The sequence below is a fragment of the Vicugna pacos genome, chromosome 13, assembly GCF_048564905.1.
Source record: "Vicugna pacos chromosome 13, VicPac4, whole genome shotgun sequence".
NCBI classification, from domain to species: Eukaryota; Metazoa; Chordata; class Mammalia; order Artiodactyla; family Camelidae; genus Vicugna; species Vicugna pacos.
In genome coordinates this window covers 29,631,722-29,658,452 of record NC_132999.1, presented here as the reverse complement: position 1 = coordinate 29,658,452, position 26,731 = coordinate 29,631,722, and the positions used below count along the sequence as shown (strand labels likewise).

Below are 26,731 nucleotides of genomic sequence, written 5' to 3'. Positions count from 1 at the left end.
GGGAGGGTCGTTGGCCGGGTGCCGGATGTTCGGCTGCTTGCGCAAATGCAGCAGGTGCGCCCCCTACCTGTGCAGGTTTACAACTTCCCGGCCAAGCTTAGTTCCTCCCACTCCGAGGCGGCTTGGGCGCCCGCTCGCTGGGCCTATCTAGCTTCAAGTCCAGGTCCCGCCCGTCTCGGCGTGGAGGCGAGGCAGGCGCAGGCTCCGTCCTAGAGGAAGGGCTTCGCTTGCCACCTTCTTCAGGGTGTTTTATAACTGAGTCTCTCGGGAAAAAGAAAGGGGTCTCACCATATTCTTGTTAATCATTCAGCATCTGAATGTACCTTTTCTAGTCAGGAGGCGGGTTGAATATTTAAGATTTGACAGACAGTACTCATTACACCTCTTCATAAAGTCCCTTCAGACAGTTTAACACCAAGTTCTAACACCCCTACCCTGCAGGGCAATGGAAAGGGTATGGGAAGGGGCTTTAAAAAGAATCTTCCATCTAAAACAAACCTTGTAAATCACTTCCTACTACTTCCCAAACTTTTAAATCGTTATGTTTTGTGGTTAGCGGTCTTAAAGATCTTCCAGTTCCCTTGGACAAAGAACTTTTCCATCTCCTTACTTCTTTTGGGTGATTTCCCAGAGACTGTCTTGGCCATTTTAAAATTGAAGAGTCACTCCCATAGGTCTTATTAAATTTTAAAATATTTTATAATTGAAACATTTAAGATATACACAAATATACAATATTTCACATTTGACAAGATGCAAGCTCCATAAAGGCATAAGTTTTTGTTCTTTATCTCCAGTGTCTAGAGCAGTTCATGGTACATAAGAGGCATTCAATAGTTTCTATTTTTTGTGTGAATTAATACAAGCACACTCACCACAAGTTCCAAAGAAATATCCAGTCTCTTGAATTTGTTATTATTCCTGAACATTCCTATGTCTACAATCGATGTATACATCTTTAAGCAATCCTTGGTATTTTTTTGCAAGCTTTAACGTTGTCTCATTGTTATCACTGCATATATTCAACTTTTTTTTTTTTACTCAACCTTGTTTTTAAGCTTTACCCATTGATACTTACTACTTTTCATCTCTGTATGGTATGTCACAGTATGAAAATAATTCATTTTTCCAATGGATTGCCATGACTGTGCTATGAACATTTTTGTACACAACTCCTGCTGTATACATATGTTTCCCCAGGGTATATACTTAGGAGTGGAATTGCTGGCTCATAGGATTTCTGAATTTTCTAAATATTACCAATTATCTCCAATGCAGTTGTTCTAGTGTACAAACCCATCAATGGGCACTTGGGTTTCAATTTTTTTGTATCACCACGGAAAGAAATTTTTTAAAAAAATTTTTTAACAAAAAAAGAAGAAAAAACAAAATAAAAACAAAGAACATGGAAAGATTTTTTGAATAGATGTGTAAGTGTTTTGATCTGAAGGCCTCTTTTACTATTAAGTTTCCATTTTGTTACTCATTCATATTTCTTATCCTGTGGATGCCTTATTTACCCATTTTTCCCTTTTCTTATTGTATAATTCTTAAAAATACTCTAATAGTGACCCTAGCCCATTACATACATTTATAAATGTGTATCCATGTATTTTTTCCCAAACTAGTTAATTAGTTACATTTATTATATTTAACTCATGTCTCATCATGATTCTAAGAACAAGGTCATTCTCCTACATAACCACAAAAATTTATCACACTCACAAAATTTAATATTTACATAATATTAAATTACCTAATATAAATATAGTCCATAATAGTGCTTGTAATTGTATCACTTAAATTCACAATCCAACCAAGGTTCTCACAGTGTACTTAGTTATTTAGCCCTCATCTCTCATCTCCTTTGGTGATAGGAATATTTTTAAAGAGGAATTTTGCCTTGCGGAATATTTTTCCTTCAATTTTGATTTATCTGCTAGTTTTTCTCATCAGTAGATTCAGGTCAAACATTTCTGGCAGGACTATAATGTGGGTGATGTGTTTTTCTTAGTACCCAACATGAGGTTTTAGATGTCACTTTGTTCCATTGTTGGTTTCTATGTAAGTATTAGAATTACTTGCAAAGTTATACAAAAAACCCTGCCAAGATTTTAATTGGAATCAATTCATATTTATAGATTAATTACATCTCTTTATTAGATTTATTCCTTGGTATCTTAAATTTTCTGTGCCATCTAAGTCTTTTTTATTTAAAGATTTGTTTTTATGTTAAATGGTGCCTTTTTAAAAATTCCATATTCTATCTATTTGTTGCTAGGTATTATTTATTACTGATATGATTTCCAGCAGTTCTTTTTCATAAACTAAGTTTGTTACACTCATATTGTTCAAAAGTTAAAAGATACATAATGACATACAGTGAGTCTTCCACTAACCCCAAAGGTGGCCATCTAGTTCCTTCCCAGAGGTAACCAATGTAACTAATTTCTTACATATTCTCCCAGGACTATTTTATATAGGTACAGTAATTGTGTGCATGTATATATATAGATGGAATGTTACCATTAAATAAATGAGAGGGTTCCTAACAGAAATAAAAGCCAGAGAAAGGGCCTATTGTAGGAAGGACGGTTTGGTTTTATAGTCTGATGTTTTTAATGACTATAAAACTTCCCAAACACTCTGGAAAAAGCAAAGGATTTAATGGAAAATTCCAAAATACAAAACAGCCATTTCCATTCAGTATACTTTGCTACAATGATTCCATGTGCTTAGAAAAAGGGAATAGGGCTCTTTCAAAACCACAGATCACAGTCCTTCCCTGTGAAGCCATTCACTCCTCTTTCAGTGCATACAGAACATCATCCTGGCTGATGTTGAGCCGCACACGAAGGAGCAGGTCATTCCTGCTGGGCTCCACGAGGAGGAGACGACAGGAGCCCAGGTGAGAGCACACTGCCATGGCCTCCGACATGGTGGGATATGGGAGTCCCTCCATCCTGCACAAGGCCACGTGTTGACTGTATACCTAGAAACAAAAAGCAAATCTGAGGTCAACTGCCAAAAAGGTAGTCCTGGGTCTGTAACCAATTGTTTATTTCTTTTGGGAAAATGAGATACTTCTTGTCCAGGACACTCAGTACCCCAGAATGCATCAGTAGGTGCTTCCCTGGGGCACAAACACAGGGGCAGAATGCAGTACTGGCCTCGGAAACAGAGAACAGCAGGTCTGAACTCTGGTTCTACCAATTACCTAAATATGCAACACAGGGCCAATTATTTCACTTTCTGAGATTCAGTTTTATCTTTAAATATACTACAGTATCCATCATGAGTTAATAGATATAAAATGTCTGGTAACTGTCACCGTTATACAAACAGTCCTTGTCTCTGGGGCTGAGCATTCCAATTGTGCTTGTCAGGAGCAGGGATATTAACCGATTCAGTGCAGGGTCCCTGGCATGCATCACAATTACTGGCACATTGTAGATGTTTAGGCAGTATTTACAAATTAAAATGAAAGTCACTCTGCAGAAGAGCAATCTCAGACTCTAGAAGAACAATAACGGGCAAAACATGACCAGCAACTAAACATTTAGAAAAGAATTTAAAGAAGATAAGCTGAAAGGAAATAAAGAAGTAGCCGGAAGGAAAATTATTTCCTGACGTATTTGTCTAAAACATACTCATACACACACACAGACACACAAACTTCCAGGTACTCAGATACCTTTAACAATTCATCTTCAAAGGCAGTCCGGTACCCATGGACACCAGTTTTAAATAAACCACTAAGACACCAGCCCTAAAGATTCCTTTTACTTGATATAGTTGAAATTATGCTCAGAATGTTTGGATTGATCTTTGTGATTTGTTTTTAAATATAGCTTGTTCTGAAAGACACCATAAGCTATTGTTCATCTTGGACTCTCTCACTTCCAGAAAAGTACCTGGCACATAGTAAAGCTTCAATCTCATATCAGAAACCAGCTGCTAAAGCTCCCTTTTCATACAACTCAATAAAATATCACATAAAAACAGGCACTGGTCTGATATTCTTTAGCATAATCAGATTGGCACAAAATAGTGACAGACTGTTACACAGTGGTTGAAATTTCCACATATTTTAAAGGCACCAGAACAAACTCTAGAAGGATTTTTAAAAAGCAGATCAATCACCTGTTGAAACGTTGCTTCCTCCAGCCCTGATCGACGGAACTCTGCAAGGATGGCTCTCAGGAAGCTCTGTTCCAGCACGGAGGAATTTCTTGAAGAAAATGAGATGTGAATACTATTAAGTGGCTGTACCACCAACCCAGAGGAAAGCCAAAAGGAGCTTCTCTGTGTCTTCAGAGAAGAGAGAGGAAAAAACTGAGGACTGTTTCCTCCTATATTCCTGTATCATTTGCCAAGGATTCCCCTTCCTTCCAAGTCTCAAAATGATATGAAAAAACACCACTTTGGAAGTGAGGGAACACAGCGACTCTACCTGGACGTGAACCAGCACCCCCATTTCATTCAGTGTGAGAGAAGTTGCTACTTCCTCTTGCTTCCCCAGCACATTACTTCATAAACACCTCGAGTGTAACTCAACACATGGTCATTATTCTGTTGCACTAGATTTACATTTCTGTCTCCCTGACTAGACTATGCCTCAAGAAAAAGGGCAGCGTTTTCAGTAAATGCAGGTTGAATAAGTAAAAACTTCGAAAGGGAAACATGCTTCCATAGCCCTCCTGCTCTGGGGCCTCTCCAGTGGTCTTCCAAGGGAGGTGCAGGGTCATGGAGCAGAAGCGGCTTACTTGATGGCAGTGATGTATGACGAGGAGAACATCTCATCGACCGCTTCCAGTAAGTGGGCTGTAGTGACCAGGCCAGGGGAGCCGGGCTTCTGGTGGGAGAACTCACAAATCTCTGTGGCACGCCTACAAATGTCCAGGCAGCGTCGTGCATCTCCAGAGAGGGCTGCTACCTACAGGAGGGAACATTTTATTCCTTGAGATCCCCCTGTCCTCTCAATCCAGGAGAAAAACCATCTGGTTCTGTGTTCAGCTACAAGGAAAGGCAGGGCTGGGAATGCACTTAAGCCTGAAGTTAATTACTTAGCCCGGGCTGGGAACCTGGTGGGAGCCCAGATGTAATCATATTGCGCTTGGGGCTCTTCCCTGAATCTACACCTTCGCCCTGGCTTTACAGATAACTCCACAATGGGAAAGGCAGAAATTCTGTGTTATTTAACATTAGGGAAATGAAGAAATCTAAAAGAAGAGACCCTTGGCCCCAAATCATTATTGAACCATCTGGGAACACAAGGGCTCTTGTTCCTTGAATAGAGAGAAAAAGCCAAGAGGCTAAGGTAGAGCCTATTCTGGAGACTGATTAAGCCACAGCCTGAGCCTCCCTCACAGTACATGGTAAGTTTTGGAGACCACCTGGTCAATGGCGAAGTGAATCAGAATCAAGAGGCAAGGAAGCCACAAAGCTGGAGGACCCAGGGGAATCTGTAGTCGAATGAATCAGAACCCAGCATGCCGGTGGCTGCCTTCCTTTCCATGTGCACAGAGACTGAGGGACTCCTGGGCTCCCTTCACAGGGAATCTGATACTTTCTCCCAAGCTGACATAGAAGGGCCCTTGCATTTTAAATTTCACTGAGGGAATGCCTGGACTCACCATTGCCTGCAAGGCTCTGTCAGTTTCTGTATTCCCAGTGCTTGCCAGCAACCTCCATCATTTGCCTGACAGCCATCACAGGTGATGACATCCTGCCGATGGCCTCCCCAAATAACTATTTCCTTCCAAAACTCATGCTATGTTAAGATTAAAAAAGCAAGTGGTATAGGTATATATACATATATATGTATGTGCATATATATTCACACACAAGTAGTCATTTCTGGGAAGTGGGATTACAGGAGTTTTGAAATGTTTTGCATATATTCTGTTTTCAGAATTCAATTTGAAGGCATTCAAAACAAAAATCACTTTGCCAGTAGCCCAAAACAGAAACACGAGCACCGGCTTACATTCTTCCCTTCCTCTCGTCTCCCACATCCAAATGGGGAGGCTGTCCTCGGGATGTTTCTGCCCTATTGCTTCTCCTCTCCTCTCCTCTCCTCTGATCACCATTACTACTGCCCTGGGAAGCAGAGCCATGTAGTGTTAACAGCATGGACTCTAGAGCTGCTGTGGAGGCCTAGAACCAAAGTGGACACGGGGCCCTGGGAGGCAGAAAACACCCAAAGCGGTCCTCACTCTAAGGGTATCCATGAACCTTGCCCAACCAATGTGAAATCTAAGAGAAGACTGTGCATAAACGTGGGACCCAACCCCCACTAAGGCTCAGAATAAGGGGGAGAGACTCACATAGAGAAAAGACAGCAAGAAAAGGCCTGTTTTGAACTTGGTGCTAGGTTGCTATAGGATAAGAAAAATCCAACTGAGTCTGCAACCACAAGCCCTCCAGGCAGGACACAGGAAGCCTACTCTAATAAATGTGACTACCCCGGAAAATATGGGAAAGAACTGAAAATACTGAAATTGGCCCAATCAGATTGCCCCATAGTGAAGCTCTCAGTGAACAAGCCCCACTCATATGCGCAGAGCTCCCAATCAGCTCTGTAATCTCCGCCCTTAGCCCTGAATGGACACCAAGACATCTGAGGAAAGTAACAGTGCAAGATAAAGACCAAAACCAAGAGACAAAAGCATCTTGGAGGAAAAAGGAGAAAAAAAATCTCAATAAGTAGGATGGCATAAAAAAGGACTGTTCGGGGGGGAAAAAACTTTTAGAAATTGCAAGATAGCAGAGGTGGAAAAACTCTACCCAATAGAAGGGTTAGGTAGTAACTTTGAGGCTCTCTTTCCTAGAAAGCAAACTTAGAGACGAGCAGCATATCTGGCTCACCTATGACCCCAGGACCTAATACAGTGCCCTGCTCTGAGCAGGTGGCACAGCGTGTGCTGCTGAGACAGGCACTCCGAGTTCATGTCGTTTGGGGTAAGAAACTAGAAATAAGCCTGTAATTCTTTTAAGTGCTGAATACTGTGGATGTGTGGTTTCTTCCATTCAGCTTGAGACAGATATTTAACCCGCTTTGTTCCTCAGCAGCCTCGCAGAAGTCTTAATGGAATCTCAGTTGGCATTCTCCCAGTGAGACTGGAGGGGGCGGGCACCCCACACTTCATACCTACCATGGAGTGTGCGCCCTGCCGGCACATTACAGACGTGATCTCACTTAATTCTCATAATGACCCAATGGGGTAGATATTCCCATTTTTCAAAGAAGAAAACTGAGACCTAGGAAGTTTCTAAGTAACTTTCCTATAATCTTCCATATGCCTATTAGAGTGTTAGAGCCCGGATTCAAACCAGGCTTATCTATTTGACTATACTGCCCTTTTCATTATACAAACTCCCTGAATCAATTAATTTGCATTTGTATTTTGGCCCACCATACTTATAGCCTTCTGATTAATTATACAATAAGAATGTTAAGGAATTTTTCAAAATTTTGTTTCTACTTCTTGGTATTTGTTTTTACAGGACTTCCCAAACGTCTCTTCATCTCCAGAGCACCCAGCACAGGGCCTCTCATGGGAGGTACTCAGCAAAGACTTGCCCTGTGGCTAGGAGCTCCCCAAAGCCGACTTACCTTCCTGGCTACCAACTGGATGGCATCGTCCTCAAAGGCCTTTAAATGTTTGAGTCGGGACACTAGGATCTGTTGCAGCTGGCTGTGCGTATAGGGCTGGAAGGACATCCTGGTTAGACCCTGGGGAGTCAAGACAACAGAGAAATACGTTCATGGATTGCCCACTCTGACAGTCCTGCTAGAAAGCCAGCCTCAAGTCCCCAAATCTGATTTCCAAGTCTCATATAACAATTGATACATCTTACCCCAGGACCACCGCTTCTGGCTCCTTTCGTCACTGACAATGGCCAGTAGTATCCTGTAGAGCCGTGGTTCTCAACTATTTCTTCATTTGGTTTAAAAGAACCGTTTATTCTACTAGAATCATTCAGAGGTAGATCAGAGCGGAGGGACTCTAATCCGAGTGGGTGGGAGGCTCTTCAGCTCCTCCACATGCAGGCACAGCCTGGCTTCCCTCACACCTGTAAGTACTTGTTGTGCTTCCTGCCAAACTACAAGATCAAAGAGGGCAGAAACCACGCTGCCTTGCTCACTGCCTGGCAAGGGTAGGTGCTTAATATTCTTAAAAATAATTAAACTTGTAGGGCTCTGTGCTGTTGAAGAATGTACATGCAACAGAACACCAAGAAGATGTTTGTAGAAAATCACACAATGGTGACATATTTAATTCCAACTTAGAAATTGTAAGAATTTTGGAAGCCACATTTCTTACTTTCCCCATTTATTTTAGTTTCCTATGTATTCATTTTTGCAGAACTCCTTGGCCCAGCTTATGGATCTGTAAGAACAGCTTGAGAACAGCCCTACCAGTCGGCTGGACACCCGGTTCATCATGATGCGCTCTGGCAGGTCCATGGTGTTGGCAATGGTCAGGACCACGAGCCGGGCCTCCTTGTAAGTGGGCCAGTCAAAGAGATTGTACATTACGTCTTGTTTCTGAGTCCACAGAAGGTCAAGCTGACAGGAAACAGAGAGAGACACAGGGTCGGCCACAGAGACTGAGCCAGGGCCCCAGAGAAGACCTGTCACCACTGCATTAGCTGCATGTGCTCTTGGATCACACCAACAAAGCAGCCGGGCCGTCAACGGACACACGCCTCTCACCCCCAGAGTGGGCTCAGGTGAAGGAATAAAGGAGACAGGACTTTCCTCCTGCCAAGTATTTGCTCCCAGAACATCAGTCCAGAGCCACACCACTTCTCCAGAGGTAAGGTGGGCACCGCCTTACCTCATCCACAAGCAGCACAGTAGTGTCCTGAGAGGACCCTCGGGTGCGGAATCGCTTTGCCAGAAGTTCTGCTGCGTGGTTAGCGGTTGCCCTCTGACCTGTCAGCTTCTGCATTGGGGAAAAAAATAGGTGTGTAAGCTGTCAAGATTTTACTCTCCTGTATTTAAAGTTAAATTTGCAGACAGAGAAAGCTGTTTAGTCTGAGGACTTCAGTATCCTGTTCTCTGCCTTCCACACTTAGCCTGGGAGAAGAGAAGACACCACAGGAGATGACACATAGTGTCTGAAATGCAAATGAGCCACAGGCTGGTCTCAGAAGCCCCTCCAAAATCATTATTCCATGACTCTATTTATAACTGGACACAACTTGTTCCAAGATAACAGCTAATGAATGAAAGAGCGAGGTTCAAACTCTGGCCTATCTCTAACCCCTTTGCCAGTTTGCCACACTGCCTCCTGAGGTCAGTTTTCACTGTGTTGTTTAATACTGGCTTCCAAAAATTCCTATCCAGCTCCTAGACTTCAGGGTCCTTGAAGGTAGGAATTCTGCCTTCCTTGCCCTTCCTACCTCTACATAAAGGACAATGCTTGTCATGTCATTAGTATGTAATATGCACAAAATTAAGTAAACCTTTCCCTTTTCACATGCCACCAAGAAATGGTATTTTCCAAAAAGCCCAAAAAGCTTTGCTTACCTGCAAGATCTGCACATAGACTTGGTGGGGCTCTGTCAGCTTCATGCCATTGACCTCAATGTATTGAAAGTGGGGAACATCATTTGCTTGGGCTGCCTGCTGTAAGCAGCGTATCACCTCGTGCACAGTGGCAGTCTTCCCTGTCCCAGGGACCCCAGAGATGTACATGCACCTGGGGCAAGAAGAGAAGACCCCGGGCTAGGTCTGGGCCATCTGCCGCACACTACCATCAGTTAGGAGTATGGGAATGTGGGCAGGAGGAAGGACAGAGACTCCTGAAGCATGCAGGTGGGGGCAGTAAGGACCATCCTTGGCAGCTGGTCAAAGTAAGACTGTTTATACAGAATCAGTTATTCCACAGGAGACACTGTGTACAACGTGCCCACCCAAAGAAGTCCAGTGTCATTTTCTCTGTAAGACAGAATTTCTACTCCTATAGAATTACTCTGACAACAAAGCTGCTTCAGAAGCTTTAGGCTTCCGTAATGACTCTCCCTGTTCTTCTGACACCGGGAAGAGACTGCTGGGTTGAACTACATCACCTGGGGTGGTAACTAGCAGGAGCCTTCTGTCCTGACCATCCTGCGTCCCCCAACATGACTCACCCTCCAGTATGATCAAGGAGTTTGCTTTCCACAAAGTTGTAGATGTCTTGGAATTCCTGTTCCCGACAGGGAAGAGACTGAGGTACAGCAGAAACATGCAGCCTACAGTTGGTGATAAATGAGGGAAAAGGAGGAATTTAGAAGCATTTCAGTCTCTACTCAATAATAAGTGGAAAAGACTTGTATAATCCCTTTCTCCACCCAGATCACCCAACTCACTGGTGCTAACCAACAGTACGTATCACCTGGGGCGCCTTCCCCAAATCACATGAGAGGACTTCATCTCACACACAGTCTGCTTCAGTTGCTTCCTGGCAGGATCTAGGCCTATGTATTTTGACAAAGTCCCCACATAGTTCTAAAGGGTCCTGCAAATGAGAAGCAGTGTCCTGACTAATCACCTGCCATCCCTAAGAACATGGTTGTCACAGACTGGAAACTCCTTCCACAGCCTGTGCACATTAGCTCACCTAGATACCACCTGAGAGGTTTCTTTTAAACACACACGTTCATTTCACTCTCTACCTTTGTACGTACACCAGTGACTGCAAATTACTCCCATTTCATGTGAATGAAAGCAGAGGCCTGCTTCTGCCTATCTGAAAAGGGCCCCCGAGCAATGTCACCTCAGCCGGGCCTCCTCCAGTGTGTTGGTGGGCTCCTGGGCAGCCAGGTTTCGGCTGCGGATTCTGGGAGTTGCATGACGTGGTGTTCTGGGCTCGGGCTGTATTCAAAGGAGAGAACATATTTCAGAAGGAAAAAACAAAGCAAATCAGCAATCTGATTTGTGATGATCTGATAAAGAGAGGTGGTGAATTCCTCTTTGTTCCTTCCTGTATAAAGCACCAAGATGCTTCCTTTCTCCCTCACATTACCCTACATTTTGTTCATAGTGCAAACACAACTTATTTCTAATTTACATATAGTATCAGAATTTGAAAAGTGTCAGTCTGCAGAAAGGATGAATAAAAGTATGGATTAAATACTTTTTCAAAGCAAAATATTACCTTGGAAGAAAGAGAAATTATTAAGAAATCCTAACTACTCTGCCCAAAGGCAGGGTAGTGCAGCAGACATAAACTGGGTTTGATTCATAAGATTCTCCTCTAGATTTCTTTGAAAATATGGTTAAACTTTAGCTCAGAACGTCCACAATCCCCTACATAGTAGTTGTGAGACAGGAAGGAAGAGGGCAGGGCACAATCACTGAGAGAATGACACAGCAATTGAAGATAGGACATAAACTGGTTAGAACCAACTCTGCCCAAGATGGCAGAACATCTGACTTCGAGGAGACCTTGAGCCTTGTTATAGGGTCACTACGATACATTAACACACTAAACAGAACACCCACAGGTGCCATGACAGTTCCCAGGGTGACCATAAAGGCCATGAAGTGTGCAGTGGCCCAATTCCTGGAAATTCCTGCCCCTTCCCCAAATAGTTGGAATAATCCTCCTACTTGTTAGAAACTAACCACCTCCACACCTCAGGCCATCTTTTGAGATGGCCCACATTCTGTCTATGGAATGTGTATCTCCAGGGGCCGCTCTCACTTTCCTAGAGGACCCCATGCTTTGAGGCTGCCTCTCTTCTGAGATGGCCCACACTCTGAGCAAGTTTATTTAGAAAGTGTATCTTTCTAAATAAACTGGCTTTCACTTTACTATGGCTCATTCTTGAATTCTTTGCTGTGCGAAGCCAAGGACCCTCACTTGGCAGGGCACATCCCAGGGACTACCCTGAGATGTGAGACACGACCATCCTCTTGTGCCCCATTTTCCTACAGCACTTAAAGAAACCTTCCCAGATTTTTCCACTCCAAACCCTAGGGTCACTGTTCAGGTTAGGCCAACAGCCCTATTTTACTATTCTCTTTTTCCCTTGCTACTGGCTCACTAGAGCAGGCCTGCTACCCTGTAGCATTTATGGCATTTTCACAAAGCACTCCATTCTGTGGGGGCATTTCACCTACCCACCCTCAGCTTCCAGCCAAGCAATAGTGATAATCTCTCCACCTCTTCAATTAGGCAGAAAGTGTTTAGTTCTAACAGTTTTACTTGGCAAACACAGGAAAGGAATAACAAAACCTTGCTGAGAAGGTTTCAAAAAACTGGGCAGACTTCTACCCTTTTTATTATGCTAAAGAGGCCCCCCACACCCTATATCCCTTCTTCTGGGTGGGGCTCAGAAGATGCAATCAAACCAGATCTACGGTGAGCTATTCACATCATAAGTCTGCCTCTAAACAAAGTGATCTATTGAATTTCCTTCCTCCACTACAGGTCTTTCTTTAACTTCACACAAGCTCAAACACATTTTTCTTGATATGGAAAAATGGAGATCAGCTTTAGGAAAAAAGCTCTAATTAGGCATTTCTAAACTGTTCTAAAGAGCAAGATGCTCCAGGAAAAAAGTTTCCTAACATGCTAATGCCCTCTTGGAAGGTCACAGTAACACCAGTAAGTTAATGACCTTGAGAAGTCATGTGATAATGAAACCAGTTTAACTTTGTTTAATCTAAACGTTTCTCAAACTTATTTGAGCACAATAAGATGCTCTTTTCTTAACAGCTTTCAATGTTCTGCTAGAGATCCATGGAAAGTAGAGAAACATCCATTTATCATCTCTTCCATCTTACTGCTACACAATTCACTACCAGCACCTAAGCAGTGTATCCTCAGCTGTATCAAGAGGCACAAAAAAAAACAACCCGGCCCAACAGCTCTGGATTCAGTGCCCCCTGAGCACGGACCACGCACAAATCTATGCAGCTTTCGCAGGAAATGCAAAGACGAGAGGTCAGTTCTTGTCCTTCCCTCAGGAAGTTTGGCTCTTGGCCACTTGGTTCTGTATCTTAAAAGGAACTTGGACTCAAGTCACTGTCTACTGGATCCATTTTCAGTCCAAGGATTCACCTACATCCTTTCCTCCATGAATATTCCCAGGGGCATAGTTTGAATATGACAGATCTGTGCTCAGAATCCAGTTGTTACTAGTTGTGTGAGTTCAGCCAGGACAATTTCTAAATTAAGAGAGTGGTGCTTCACTGGAAAATAAACCTGAAAGAACCTTACAGTTTTCTTTGGTGTTTTGGAGGGAGTCTGTAAGGATGACTTCATAGAAGAGCGTAGGTTCCTGGACACACTGCTGTGTGTTCTCCTTGGAAGGGGGTGTGTAGAGGCCTCATCCTCCTCACTGCCAGAGTCTGAAATCTCTGCTGCCGGCAGAAACTCTTCCCCTTCTTCGTCACTTTTACTATTACCTAAAAACCTGAATGGTGGGACACATTATTTTCTGATATTCAGTGTCTGAAGTCTAAATAAGAAGCTCCTGACAGGTCAGTGTGGATTAGAGGTATTGCAGAGTCTTTCCTGCAACTGAGCAACAAAGGATGTGCTCCACTTCTTGGGCCCTTGCTCCTGAAAGGCTCTGCTAAGGGCTTTATTTATATTATCTCACTAAACCCCTTAACAACTTTGTGACTTGCTTATTATTATTAATTATTATTATTATTATTACTCCCATTTTATAGATGAGGAAACTAAGGCTTAGAAAGGTTAAGTAACCTTTCCAAAGATAGTAAATGACAAAGCCCAGGTTTAAATCCAAGACTACCAGATTTGAAGTGCATGCTCTTAGGCACCCCACTAATAGTCTTGCTGGGTGTAATAATTATGGGGCCCTGGGAGTCACCTAAACTCAGGGCCACCTTTCTTGCCCCTTTCAAACTAGGGCATTTATGTGAAATTTACATAATTCTAGACATTGTAGGTAAAAAGTGAATTTCAGTGGATTAGCAAATAACTAACGATGTAAGAGGCTTTAAGTAGGATTATAGATATTACAGATGGCAGCCACATTCTTCTGCCTGCCAAGGAGCAGTCTTACCTAAGTTGCTGCCTAATCCGGTTCAAAGTCAGGAGAGAACTCTTTCTGCGGATACGATGGGGAGTAGAGGTAGCTTCATCCCGAAATTCTGGCTCTTTGGTCTCCCTGCAAGATTATCACAGCACGGTTATGGGAAGCAATTTCAAGTACTAGGGATCAGCAGCAGGACTAGAAGATAGTCAGGTGGCCTGACTGGCTCCTAGCATTTCTATAGCTACTTTGGAAGGAGCTAATAGTTTGTAATTGAAGTCTGACTCAGACTCGGAGATCATGGTTTGCCAAAAGCTTATCATTTAAATCTGACTTACCACCTCCCCAGCTAGAGATCAGAATATCCTAATCCTAGTTTCTTACCGTTTTTTAAATTTCTGACATATCTGTGAATTTACTGTCCATTGAGGCTCAAGGTGAGCAGAAATGCAGCTATATTTTTAATACAAAGCACTTATCAAGAAAACCTATTCTGAGCCAGATGCCAGAGTTTCTGAGCAGAAAACACTGAAATTTGGGGCTTATCACATTATCTGTGCTGCCTGTTATTTACAAAAATTGTCTGGGGTTAAACTGCAAAGTTTGTTCTAGCTGCATTATCTTCATGTAATATGTGTATTAGAGAATGGTTTCTAGTTAAAAAAAAGAAAAAGAAAAAAAGAAAAACTGACTTAGAAAAATCACTGTTAAAATGTGGCAGAGTCACAGCAAGTAATGAAATCCAGGACTGTGAAGAAATTCAGGTTTAGGAAGTTATCTTCTGCAGCAGTGATCCCCAAAGGGCAGCTAAGTATATCAGAAAGTCATCCAAAGAGCATCTCAAAAGTGCAGATTCCTGGGCCTAACACTTGGAGACTGATTCACTACATCTAGGAAGAGGCTCAGAAACCTTTATTTTGGAAAAGCTAGTGATTCTGTGACACAGGCAGATTCGTAGCCTACTGCTCTAACTTTATTGTGACCCACACATTTCACATCATGTGAAATATCTCAGTTTGCTCTGTGGGAGGCAGAGTAACATCCCCGGTCACCTCTTTCTGATGTTTTCTGGTTTCAGAACCACCAAAGGCACCACCGAGGATTTCCGTCCCCCCCTGGTAGGGGTAAGTGTTCTTTCTTCACTAATCTCTGTTGTTTTCAAAGCTGGGACTCGAGTTCTCAAGACCATGTGACAATCAGGTGAAGCCTTCTTGTCATCCTTGGCACAAGAGTGTTGAATCTCTCCAGTTTTCTCTGGGGCTTGCAGAGCTGGAGATGAGGTCTGAGCCCCATCAGGCTGAGATCTCTTAGAAGGTGAGGTGATCTCCGAGAAGGCCACTTTCCGTTTTGTTCTTCCAGGAGAATCCAATGAGGCTCTCGAAATCTGCTGGGAAATCCTAGTGTTAGGTGTCCTAGGGAAACCTAAGTTCAGGAGAGATCACCACAAACAATGTATGAATTTTATAACTAGCACTACACACACCCCCTATATAATCTCTTTATAAATTAATTCATTGAGTGATACAAAGACATAAGTTATCCATATTTTCAATTATTCTTTGCTTTCTTTCCCCAGGCCAGGTAGCTCTTACTATTTTTAATCTCTCACCTAAATTCCATGGGTAATTTTCCTAGTTAGAACCATAAGTCAACAGTTAAATCAGCTTTTGTAGGTAAACATCCAGATCAGCTTTTCCCTGAAGTAATCTACCAGAACAGTGGTTCTCAGCCAGGGTGATACTGCACACCCTCAGGGCCCATTCAATAGCATTTGAAAAAATTTACACCAATGGTTCTTTTGAATAACACAAACAAGTGGGAGTATACCAAACTAAAAAGCTTCTGGACGACAAGGAAACAAAATGAAAAGGCAGCCTACTGAATGGGAGAAAATATTTGCAAAGCATGTATCTGATAAGGGGTTAATACCCAAAATTTATCAAGAACTCATAGAGTTCAAGAGCAGAACAAACAATAAGACTAAGAAATGGACAGAGGACCTGAATAGACAATACTCCAGAGAAGATACACAGATGGCCAACAGGTATATGAAAAGGTGCTCAACATCACTAATCATCAGGGAAATGCAAATCAAAACCACACACCTGTCAGAATGGCTATTATCAAAAAGACAAGAAATAACAAGTATTGGCGAGGATGTGAAGAAGTGGGAACCCTGATGATGGGAATGTAAATTGGTGTAGCCACTATGGAAAACAGCATGGAGGGTGCTCAAAAAACTAAAAACTACCATATGATCCAGCAATACCACATCTGGCTATTTATCTGAAAAAAACAGAAATGCTAACTCAAAAAAAATAAATGCACCCCCATGTTCACTGTAGCATTATTTACAAAAGCCAAGACATGGAAACAACCTAAGTATCTATCAATGGGTGAGTAAATAAAGATAACATGGTATGTATATACAATGAAATATTATTCAGCCATAAAAAAGGAGATCCTGGTATTTGTGACATAGTCAGACCTTGAGGGCATTATGCTTAAGTGAAATCAATCAGACAGAGAAAGACAAATACCATAAATCTCACTTATATGTGAAATCTAAATAAAAAAACAAAAACAAAAAAACAAAATCCAAGCTCATTGATACAGAGAACAGACTTGTGGTTGCCAAAGGAAGAGGATGAGGATGTGGGCAAAAAGGGTAAACGTAGTCAAAAGGTACAAACTTCCAGTTATAAAATAAAATAAATAAGTCATGAGGGTCCAATGTACAGCTTGATGACTACAGTTAATAATACTGTAGTGCATATTTGAAACTTGCTAAGAGAATAAATCTTAAAAGCTCTCATTACAGAAGGTTGTAACTATGTATGGTGATGGATGTTAATTAGATTTAATCAGTTTGCAACATACACAAATATCAAATTACTACGTTGTACAGCTGAAACTTATATGCTATATGTCAACTGTCCTTCAATTTAAAACAAAGGAAATTTTGATACATGCTACAACATAATGAACCTTGAGGACATTATACTAACTTAAATAAACCAGTGAGAAAAGGATAAATACTTCATGATTCTACTTATATGAGTTATCTACAACAGTCAAATTCTGAGACAAAAAATAGAATGGTAATTGCCAGATCATGGGCATGGGGAAATGGGAAGTTATTATTTAATGGTTGCAGAGTTTCAGTTTTGGAAGATGATGGGGATGGTTGTATAACAATGTGAATGTACTTAATGCCATTAAACTGTATACTTAAAAATGACTAAAATGGTAAATTATGTGATGTATGTTTCAACATGTGTCTGATCAGTACCTGGCCCACTGCTGCACTAACTCAACAGTGTAGCATGAATTAATATTTTACCATTTTCCTTTAGCCTCAGTATTGGCCACTGTGACCCATTTCACACTTACTGCTGAGCTCCAGCCTCTTCCTTGCCTTTGGGGTGACAGGATGGGAAGGAGTTTGGCGAGATTTGGAGGTGGAGTGCCTTGATTCAATCCTTTTGACTGCATGTTCTGTGGTCCAAGAAGGGCTTTCTGTACTCTTAGTTTTGGCTTCCAAGGGCTTCTGGCATCTAGGGCTGCCTTCTTGTAGCTTATCCAACTGTGCAATTAGTTCTGGAGATAGTGGTTCAAATTTTTTCTCATTCCAAGATAGTTTCACAAAGAATGTCTTCTCATTTTTCAGATCCATAGGTATTACTTCCCCTGGGGCTAAAGCTACTACCTGAATTTAGGAAGTATAGATGATAGAAAGAAATGAGGACCAAAGGAGCCAAGGAATGCTTAATGAGAGCTATGATTAAAAAGCAGTGAAGTCTGCATTCTTATCTGGAACATTACTTTTCCAAACAAAAGAGGCGTGGATGTGGCATAGCATACTTCTACGGACCTCTCCTTGCTGATATCCATACCTCTTGTTGCTTTCTCTTCTAGCACACCAAATTTCTCCACAAAAACTAAGGATGCTCCCCTGCTCGACAGTCTACAATGACTCCCTACTCTAGCAAAACCAGATAACCTACAATTGATTTTCAGTGCCTTCTAAAATCAGGCCCCATTTTACCCCCTGAGTGCTCAACACCCTTTTCCACCACTAGTCGAGCTTGGCTTGTCACCACCTAGCTCATTCCCACCATTACGTTCCTGCCTAAACACCCTTTTCTGCTCTCTCCCTTTTTCAGTCGACCCATCTTGCTGCTTCAACTTCTACATCTGCTTTTCACTCCTTCCCTCATTTAACTCAGAGATAAACTATTTTGTGGCATATAATATGCTGGGCCCACAGACTGGAAAATTTGACTATAGTCATGCCAGGCCATAATCTCTCATTAAGCCAATCACCTAATCACCATGCAACCACATTTCACATCATGATCTAATCCCTTTCAGGGGGGCTGAAGTAGCTTGAGAAATAACCCGTATCTTTGTCTCCAAACCAGTGTCTCAATTCAGCCTACAGCTAGCTCACTGGAACCTGATTTATCATAAAATCCCATAACACAAATTGCCTGTAGCAACTAGCACTCTTTGTATTGATTTACTCAAGGTCACGTCCTAATTCAAACAAGCATATTCACCCTCGTAATGCTTTATGCCTTCCATAATCATTGTTAAATATAATTTCCCACTGTGATACATTTGCTAATTCCCGCTTATCCCTCAGGTCACAACGTAAATGTCACTTCCTCCAGCAGGCTCCTGATACATGGTAAGTATATCAGAAACTCCAAAAACATCTGTTGAGATGAAGTAGGCAGGCAAACAGAGAAGATATCAAAGAGAGAAAACCTCATTTCTGTGGGGTAAATTAGAGCCAATAATATTTTTGAGGTCATGAAATTTAGGAGGTGGCCAGAAATTAGCTTCAAGACAGAACTAAAGATCAAAACATCACCTACCTGCACATGGCCAATGATGGTCTCGGCATTAATGTTGCTGTTACAGGCAGGGTAATCATACCAGAAAATCTCTTGTGCAGCAGGCTTTCGGCCCAGCAAATTCTGCTTATTGACAGGGACTTCACAGAATCGCATAAACCACTGTACTCGAGCACGTTTCTTGGAGTAAGTTGCAGAATCTAGGAGGGATAGGTGGAAAACGTAAGGTTAAGAAAATGTGGGAACATTTTATTAAGCACTTCCTATGTGCCAGACACTGCTAAACACTTGGTAATAATTAACACATTATCTTTAATCTTCACAATAATCCTACAAGGTAGGTACCATGGCTGTCTCCCTTTTACAGTGTAATCACATTACAGGGACCTCAAATAATTTTTCAAAGGTCACAGAATCAACCGACAGCAATCTGACTCCACTCAGCACCCACGTTCTTCTCACTTTGCTCCACTTCCTAATGGTGCTGTCAGTCATCAAGTTACAAAAGGCATTTGGGAGGAGCAATTCTAATCACAGGCACTGAAGAAATTTTGCACATCGGTGATTATAAAGAAACTATCAACCAGCAGCAAAACAAAACTACTGACAAGACTCAGAGCATCAGCCACTGAGATGACTTCTGGCAAACGTATGATTGCAATCTTCAGCTTTATCACCTTAATAACCCATTCATACCACTCCATACCAGTGTTAGCTCCAAGTGAAAGGACATACACTCATTAGTGCCACCATCGTCATCACCTCTTCTCTTCCTTAGCTCTGTTCAGAGAAAGGCTGAAGCCATCCAATGGCGCACAACACACGGATTCTAAAATCTATACACAAAGGCCCACATCTCAAATACAAAAGCCCACACTGCTGCTGTGCTCCCTCTAGTGGATGCTGGTTTGATGAGGTTTTCCTTCATACTTGTCAAATACTCTCTGCGATGTAAAACATCATGCTCTCGCTCTACCAGTTCCTTCTTTTGGGCATACACACTGCCACAGGGCTAACTACCATATACTCCTCTCCTAGCTCTTGGCAGAGGTAGTTTTGTATAGTTTTAAATTTCTATCTTTCTTCTTAATCTTCCTTTTGGAGCTCTGCCTCATTCCCACCTTTCAGTGCTCTTCTCTGCTCTGCAGAGGGTTAATACCTCAGCAGATCAGCTGAGGCTGTGAGTGTGGAGTTGCAGGCTCAGGTTAACACTACCTTCACTTTCGCTCCTCTAGCCATAAGGGCAGTAGTGACTTTCTACCCTTACTGATCTCTGGGAAACACCATCATTTGCTTCTCCAGCCTTTTCAACACTTATGCACTAGTACCTCTGGGAAAATAAAACATGTGAAATGTTTTTATTTTCCTGACTGAACATCAATCAAATGATACGCCTTCTCAATCCAACTTTCCTCCTCACTGGTAAAAGCCATTTTGCATTTGCAAAATTACTTTCTCATGCCAAAATTAAAGAATATGTCTCCAAGAGTGCATATCACTTATCCCCCCACCCCTTTTCCTAAATTCATCTTTTCTCTCCATTCCAAAAGTCTTGCCTTAAAGGCCATTCTTATTCACTCCTAAAAGTAATGGAAAAGTTAAATTCCTGAACACCACAATCCTATTTTTACCTAATACTGCTCTAGTGAGTAAAGAAGATCACAGGTGGAAGAGGGTACAGCTGGTGCTTAAGTGACCCCATATGCACACCCTATATGCTGCTGTGAACAGAGGACAGTAGCTGCCTCTTTCCCCACCTCCTACCACTTCCTAATCATTCATGACAGGAATGCTGTTCATCCCAGCCCCAAACTCACCGTCTTCAAACAACTCAAGCAATTTAGCAACATATGGATTTTCATCATCATCTCCTTCAATCAACACAAACTGTCCAACTTGGATGTGAATTTCAGTCGAACAACCTTCTTTTTTTACACTCATTTCTCTAGGAAATAACAGAGAAACACGTTAGGAAATCACTTAGGGTGGGCCAAGCTCTTTAGACCCCTGAGCACAGAGCAATAATGTTCTTTAACTGGAAAACCCCCTGAATAGTTTCTCTCTGCTGACAGCTCTCCTACTAGAAACCAATGCACCTGTAAAGTCATAAGTGAGCATAGATGAAATGAGTTGAATGAATTGTTTAAGCATGGATGATGAATCCAAAGGCCTTAATATGAACATTAACTTCTCACAGTTACTGACAAAGAACAACAAAGGACTGAAGGATTCCCAAGGCATGAAAGCTACCCAGCAACAACATCAAATTGTTCAGAGATCTCTAGGGCTGAGAGAACATAGTAATAACACCTAATCCTGCCCTGTTATCATGCAGAATTACACAGAACCCACCTGAAACAGACATGACATTATTAGACATATCGAATTTTATTAACCTGACATAATGTCTTCCTGTATCACAAGCTGTAATATTTATGCTACCATCTTCTAGCATCAAAGAAAACCCCTCCCGGCAACCAATTCATATTTACTGTCCCTCAATTCTCAATCTGCAGTAACTAGAACACCCTGGATACAAGTTATGAACAGCTTAGCTTGGAGAAGGTTTTAGTCCCAGGACAACCAAAGGACTCCACTCACTTGTAGGTTTGGCAGTGTAGTTTTCGATCCAACAATGGCCTGCCAACCCAGGAATAAATCTGTCTGGTCTTCAGCCTTGTAGGATAGTGCGCCATGGCTCCTGTGTAAAAGTTCACTTTAAGTTAACATGACACTCTCTGATGGATTTTGGGACATAGTTCCTGCCTTCAGTGAGTTCAGCCATCTTTTCTGCCCCTACTACACTCCCACACATTTTAGACTTAGGAAAAAAAAATTTTTTTTTTGAGGAAAAAGTCAAGCTCTATGAAGATTGAACATGGGCAAGTCAGTATCATCTGTGTGCATTTTGAACTACGCCTTATCTCTTCCCATCCAGGGCAAGAGAAGGGTCAGTATGTAAGAAAAGAAACTATAGACGTTTAGAAGTACTTACTAGGCACAAGGCACAATGACAGGTAAACATCTGACAACTTGAAACTGAAAGACAGTGATACAGTAGTTGTATCTTCATAATATTTATAATCTAGGTAGGGATAAAATATAAATACACTAAAGACAACTAACAGTGCAAAGAGTCAAGAGAAAGAGCCAGAGAGACGACTGCAAGTTAGAGGACAGGTCTTATGGCTGTTCGGGGAGGAAGGGTTTCCTACTGGGGTTTTCTAAACTAAATACTAAATAATAAATAGCTCTTGATAGGATGGATGAAATCAGGGATTGCAAGGATGGAGGCAAAAACATGCAAGAGGCATTCGAGGGAACAGTAATGGATTTTTATCAAGTGTATCATTCCGCTTCATATTAAAAATAAAACAAAAAACCCAGTGTCACTAACCTGTACTGCTCAGGCAGCTGGAAGGGGTATTTTTCTTTGCAGCTGACAGGTTCAGGTACTAGACACAAGAATAGCTGAAAAGAAATAACTGCATTAAAATATGCAGGGAAAAAAGGCATTTTTACTGACAATACAGAAATGTGAATGAAAAATCCAAACATATCTGACAATCTTCTTTACAATTTGGAAGCTACAATCTACTAGTCCTAATAACAATCCATAATCTTAAGTTTAATAGTTTTTTGAGGGTTTTTTTGGTGGGGGGAGGTAATTAGGCTTACTTATTTATTTCTTCTTTGAGTAAGTACAGGGGATTGAACCCAGGACCTCATGCATGCTAAGCATACACTCTACCACTTGAGCTATATCCTCCCCTATCATCTTAAGTTTAAGTTATTAAGAAAATAATCCTTTCCTCTAAATTCAACACTTTTCTAATGGAGCTAAACTTTGACAAAGCGGGGTTTAAAAAATTTTTTTTTAAATCCAGTTTGACAGAATTACTCTGAATTACTAAGAGAGGGACCAATAATTTCAGTCCATGTTGAAAACAGAATTAGAATAGTATATTGACATCCTGATTAAACAAGCTGGTTTCCTAAAGATCAGTAGCCTTATGTCCTACATTCTACTTGGGAACATTTTGACCCCTAAGATTTTCTACTTTTAGAAAAGGCATTTTTTAATATACTTTGAGGAAATTAATTAGCAAAAAAGAAGATACTGAGTCATTAGTAAATGCACAACTTACAAATGATGCCTGAATGATTACTATTTAGAACATTTAGAGAATAATTCACAACATAGTACTATAAAAATCAACCTGATTTTAATTAAATACATTGTAGAAATGAACAAACAGCAAAGACTGATGAGTTTAAACAAGTAGAAGATTTGTGCTCAAGTAAAAAAATGCATTTAGATTCATTATATCCAATAAACTTTTGGTTAAAAGTTGGTATAAGTGAATCTCAATAAATGTTCAAAGAAATATATAATCCTAACTTACCTTCAGTATAATGGAAGATGTAACATGGAACTATCAGAAGTAAACTTGGAACTTTTCACTTTTCCACAATGAAATCAGGCAAAATAGGCTACTGAAATACAGACAAAGGATACAAGTAAACAGCAGTACTCACTAAGCTCCATCATTTTAAAAAATGGAGTATCACTGAGAGTGCTTTGTGGCAAATTTGGAATCTTCCAATATTTTCTACAATTCTTGAATAATTTAACTGCAGAATAAATGCCCTGATTTGTCACATTGTCTGTGATATTTGATTACATTGGCAGAAGGATCTCATGTTTTCAAACCAAAAACTGGCATACACAAGGACAATCTCCAGACCCCTAAGGTACTCATGTATATGTAAAGGCATTAAATCCACGCTCTCAACGTTTTTAAATCCAGACCATATTTTAGCTTATTAAAGTAGGCATCCTCCTTCAAAACCCAAGCCAAGATAAAATGTAACATTCCTTGTCTAGACCATAAGCTGTGTTCACTGAGACCAATATAAGCATCTATGTGTGCAAGGGTGGGTGATTTATCCAAGGCTGAGCAGGTAGGGGTGTCAGAAGGCTCTCTGGGCCTGACCCACATAACCTGCCTCACTTCAGTCCGTCGGTGCTCCAGGCCTGCTTTTCCAAACAGCAAACAGACCAAGGTTGTTAGTGCCCTCAGACTTAAGCAACTGCCCTTCTCTCTTCCTGCGAATCTTTGCAAGAATGTCTCGGGTCTCAGCTTCAGTGAAACTTCCTCAGATAGGTCTTCACTAATACCCAATGGAAAGTTACCCCTGACACCGCTCCCGCTTGCCCTTCAGGGTCATGTTCCATTACACCACCCTGTCATCAAGGCAATAACCATTATATTACTTTCTTATTTGTTGTACTTCCTATATTAGAATGTTAAACTCCAAAAGAGCAGGGATCTTGGGATCTTGTCTATATTGTTCATAACTGCATCCCCAGGGCCTAGGTTAGGACTTTGCACATAATAGGTGAACAAATGAATGAATGAACAAACTGCTTTTAAAAAATCATTAGGACAATACCAAGTGTGATAAGGTAGAGCAGTCAGAACCCTCATACACTGCTGGAGGGCATGTAAATTGGTAAAACCACTTTGGAAAATTGGCAGTACCTACTAAAGCTGATGCATATCCTATGATCCAGCAATTCCAACAGAATATACCCAAAAGGAAAACATACACATCAACAAAATACATGAACCAGAATATACATAGCAGCACTCTACAGCAATTAAATTAAACCAACCACACCTGCACACATGTGAGGAAAATCCCACAAAATAACGAGCTAAAGGAATCAGACACCAAAAGAATATATAGTATATTGATTCCATTTATACAAAGGTCAAAAAAGGGTAGAAGAAAAAAAAAACCTACGGGATTAGAATATAAGGTAGCTAGGTGACTGAAAGGAAGCACAGTGGGGTAGTGGGGTGCTTCTGGGATAATGGTCATGTTGTTTCCTGATCTGGATGCTAGTTACATGGATATGTTCTCTTCAAGAAAACTCAGTGCACTGTACACTTATGACTTGTGCACCTTTCTATATGTATGCTAGCAAAGGCTTTGGCTTCCAGAAGATACTACAGGCTCTCAATGTTGCTGATATCAGAAATCTGGAACACACACACCACCCAGTCCAGGGGCCACACCCAAGGAAAACAGATAAGGAAGCTGCAGTAAAAATAATGATAGCAGTTATTTATTGACCCAATGAGACAGAAGGTAGAACCAAAACTCTTGATATATTTATCTGAGTTAATCCTCACAGTAACCCTAAAACAATGCTGGTCATTAGTAAGTGCAAAGTAAGCCCTCAGTAATAAATATTTGCTGAATGAAAGGTAGATACTATTAGCACTCCAAGACGATAAATTTTCCTAATGTTATAGAGATGGCGCAGTCTTAATTCAAATGCTGAGCAGCTGGATTCCAATGACTGTGCTCAAAACCACTTCACTTTAGAACATCTTGTATGAAAGTGAACAATGTAAATATACATCCAAGAGAGCTTGTTTCTGATGTGCTTATTCCAATAAGTCAGGCTTCCCAGCCACTGACTTAAAGGTCAAATGAGCCTCAATTTCCTTATCCACAAAATGCGGATAATAGAAACTTCCTTCCATTCAATCAATGTTTATTTATTAATCATCCATTGTGTGCGACGCACTAATCTAGAATTAATGAGGATTAAGTGAAAAAAATGCAAAATGGTAAATTCACTTTCTCACTCCCTTAATCCCTTGCATTTATCTGTAAGAAACTGTTTTTTTTGGTAACTTGATGAATTTGCATTCAATTTCAGAAGTGTCATAAACCTTCTAAAGGCCACATATTGCCCTTTGTTACATTAAAAAACTGTTGCAGAGAAACTTGATAAACATGATCTCACATCAGAAACCTCCAATGGCATTCACAAGTACCCAATACAGCAGGGAAGAGGGTACCACTTTTACAGACAACTAAAATTGAAAATTGGCATTTCTAGTCATTGCGGTTTGTCCTGCAACACAAGAATCTCGCAGGACAAGAATCTAGCATCTCCTGCCTCTTAAGTCCAGTACTTTTTCCAATGGTCAAAATAGAAAGCCCTTCTATTCCGGGGTTAGACTAAAGGAAGTAAAAGAGGTGCCATTAGACTCTCTTCCTAGGAAAGAAGGTGGATGAGAGCCCAGCAGTTAAGAGCCGCTCATCTGGGGAAGAAAAGGCCCGGGTAGAAGCTCAGTTTGCTTAGTCTTAAAAAGGGACTTAAACAAGTCTCCTTCTGGGAGCAATTGCTCCATTTGTAAAATCGGGTAATAACTTCTGCTTCGCCTTCCCTGTGGTGCTTGTTACACTACGGTTGAAAGGAAGAAAAGATGCGAATGATTCACAAGGGCCATGCAGAGAGAAGGGGTGGTTCAGATCATCTCAGGCCGCCGAGGACAGGAGCGTTCACGCTTCTCCGCCGTTGGCTTCCGGTTTCCCCACTGCAAACCCACAGTCCCCGGCAGAGCGGGAAGCCTTTTAGAAATCGGGATGTGGAAGAAGACCGCTCCTAATGCGCTTAGAACAGTGCCTGGCACTTAGCAGGCGCTCAGTAAATATCTGCTGAGTGGGGCTGAATGGGTCCACAGAGAACAAATTCCTCAGTCGCCGCGGCTCAGGTCCCTCTCCAGCCCGGGAGACGCCACACTCACCGGGTGCCGAAGCCTGCTCAAGCTAGGCACAAGCCCTCCGCTTCCCACCTCCGCTTCAGGAGCTTGTGGGGCTGCAGTAACCCTCACCTGCCCCAGCTAGACTCCTCTTAACAGCCCCCAGCCGCGCACAGGAGCAGAAATGGGCGCCTCACTAGGAATGAAAAGAAGGTGGAGAAAAAAAAACTTCGCGCCAAACGTCGTGGCCCCGCCCCCAGGCTGTCTCCACGTTCTGTCACTAGCCGGCCTTTC

At 41.6% G+C, this 26,731-nt stretch overlaps 1 protein-coding gene and 1 long non-coding RNA gene across 3 annotated transcripts; one reads left to right on the top strand and one right to left on the bottom strand.

The window, feature by feature from the left end:
* The first annotated feature begins 6 nt into the window (after window positions 1–6).
* On the top strand, window positions 7–4,552 carry LOC140700637 (uncharacterized). Its single transcript, XR_012079104.1, has 3 exons — window positions 7–54; window positions 2,813–2,908; window positions 4,168–4,552. It is a non-coding gene; the product is annotated as an uncharacterized lncRNA (long non-coding RNA).
* On the bottom strand, window positions 2,582–26,626 carry ORC1 (origin recognition complex subunit 1). 2 transcript variants are annotated; one of them, XM_006200488.4, is made up of 19 exons: window positions 26,483–26,626; window positions 23,276–23,366; window positions 22,267–22,340; window positions 21,471–21,570; window positions 20,687–20,814; window positions 18,891–19,069; window positions 17,401–17,716; window positions 15,060–15,429; window positions 14,038–14,142; window positions 13,224–13,419; window positions 10,773–10,870; window positions 10,147–10,248; window positions 9,542–9,713; window positions 8,847–8,954; window positions 8,426–8,575; window positions 7,619–7,738; window positions 4,767–4,936; window positions 4,144–4,231; window positions 2,582–2,992 (listed from the first exon to the last, which is right to left on the bottom strand). In XM_006200488.4, exons 4-19 carry the CDS (start codon window positions 21,563–21,565, stop codon window positions 2,798–2,800), a joined length of 2,592 nt encoding a protein of 863 aa, XP_006200550.1. In that variant the 5' UTR covers window positions 21,566–21,570; window positions 22,267–22,340; window positions 23,276–23,366; window positions 26,483–26,626; the 3' UTR covers window positions 2,582–2,797. The 2 variants fall into 2 exon arrangements, with proteins under 2 accessions (XP_006200550.1, XP_072830537.1); XM_072974436.1 differs by having other exon boundaries at window positions 26,570–26,613.
* Between the last annotated feature and the right edge of the window lie 105 nt (window positions 26,627–26,731).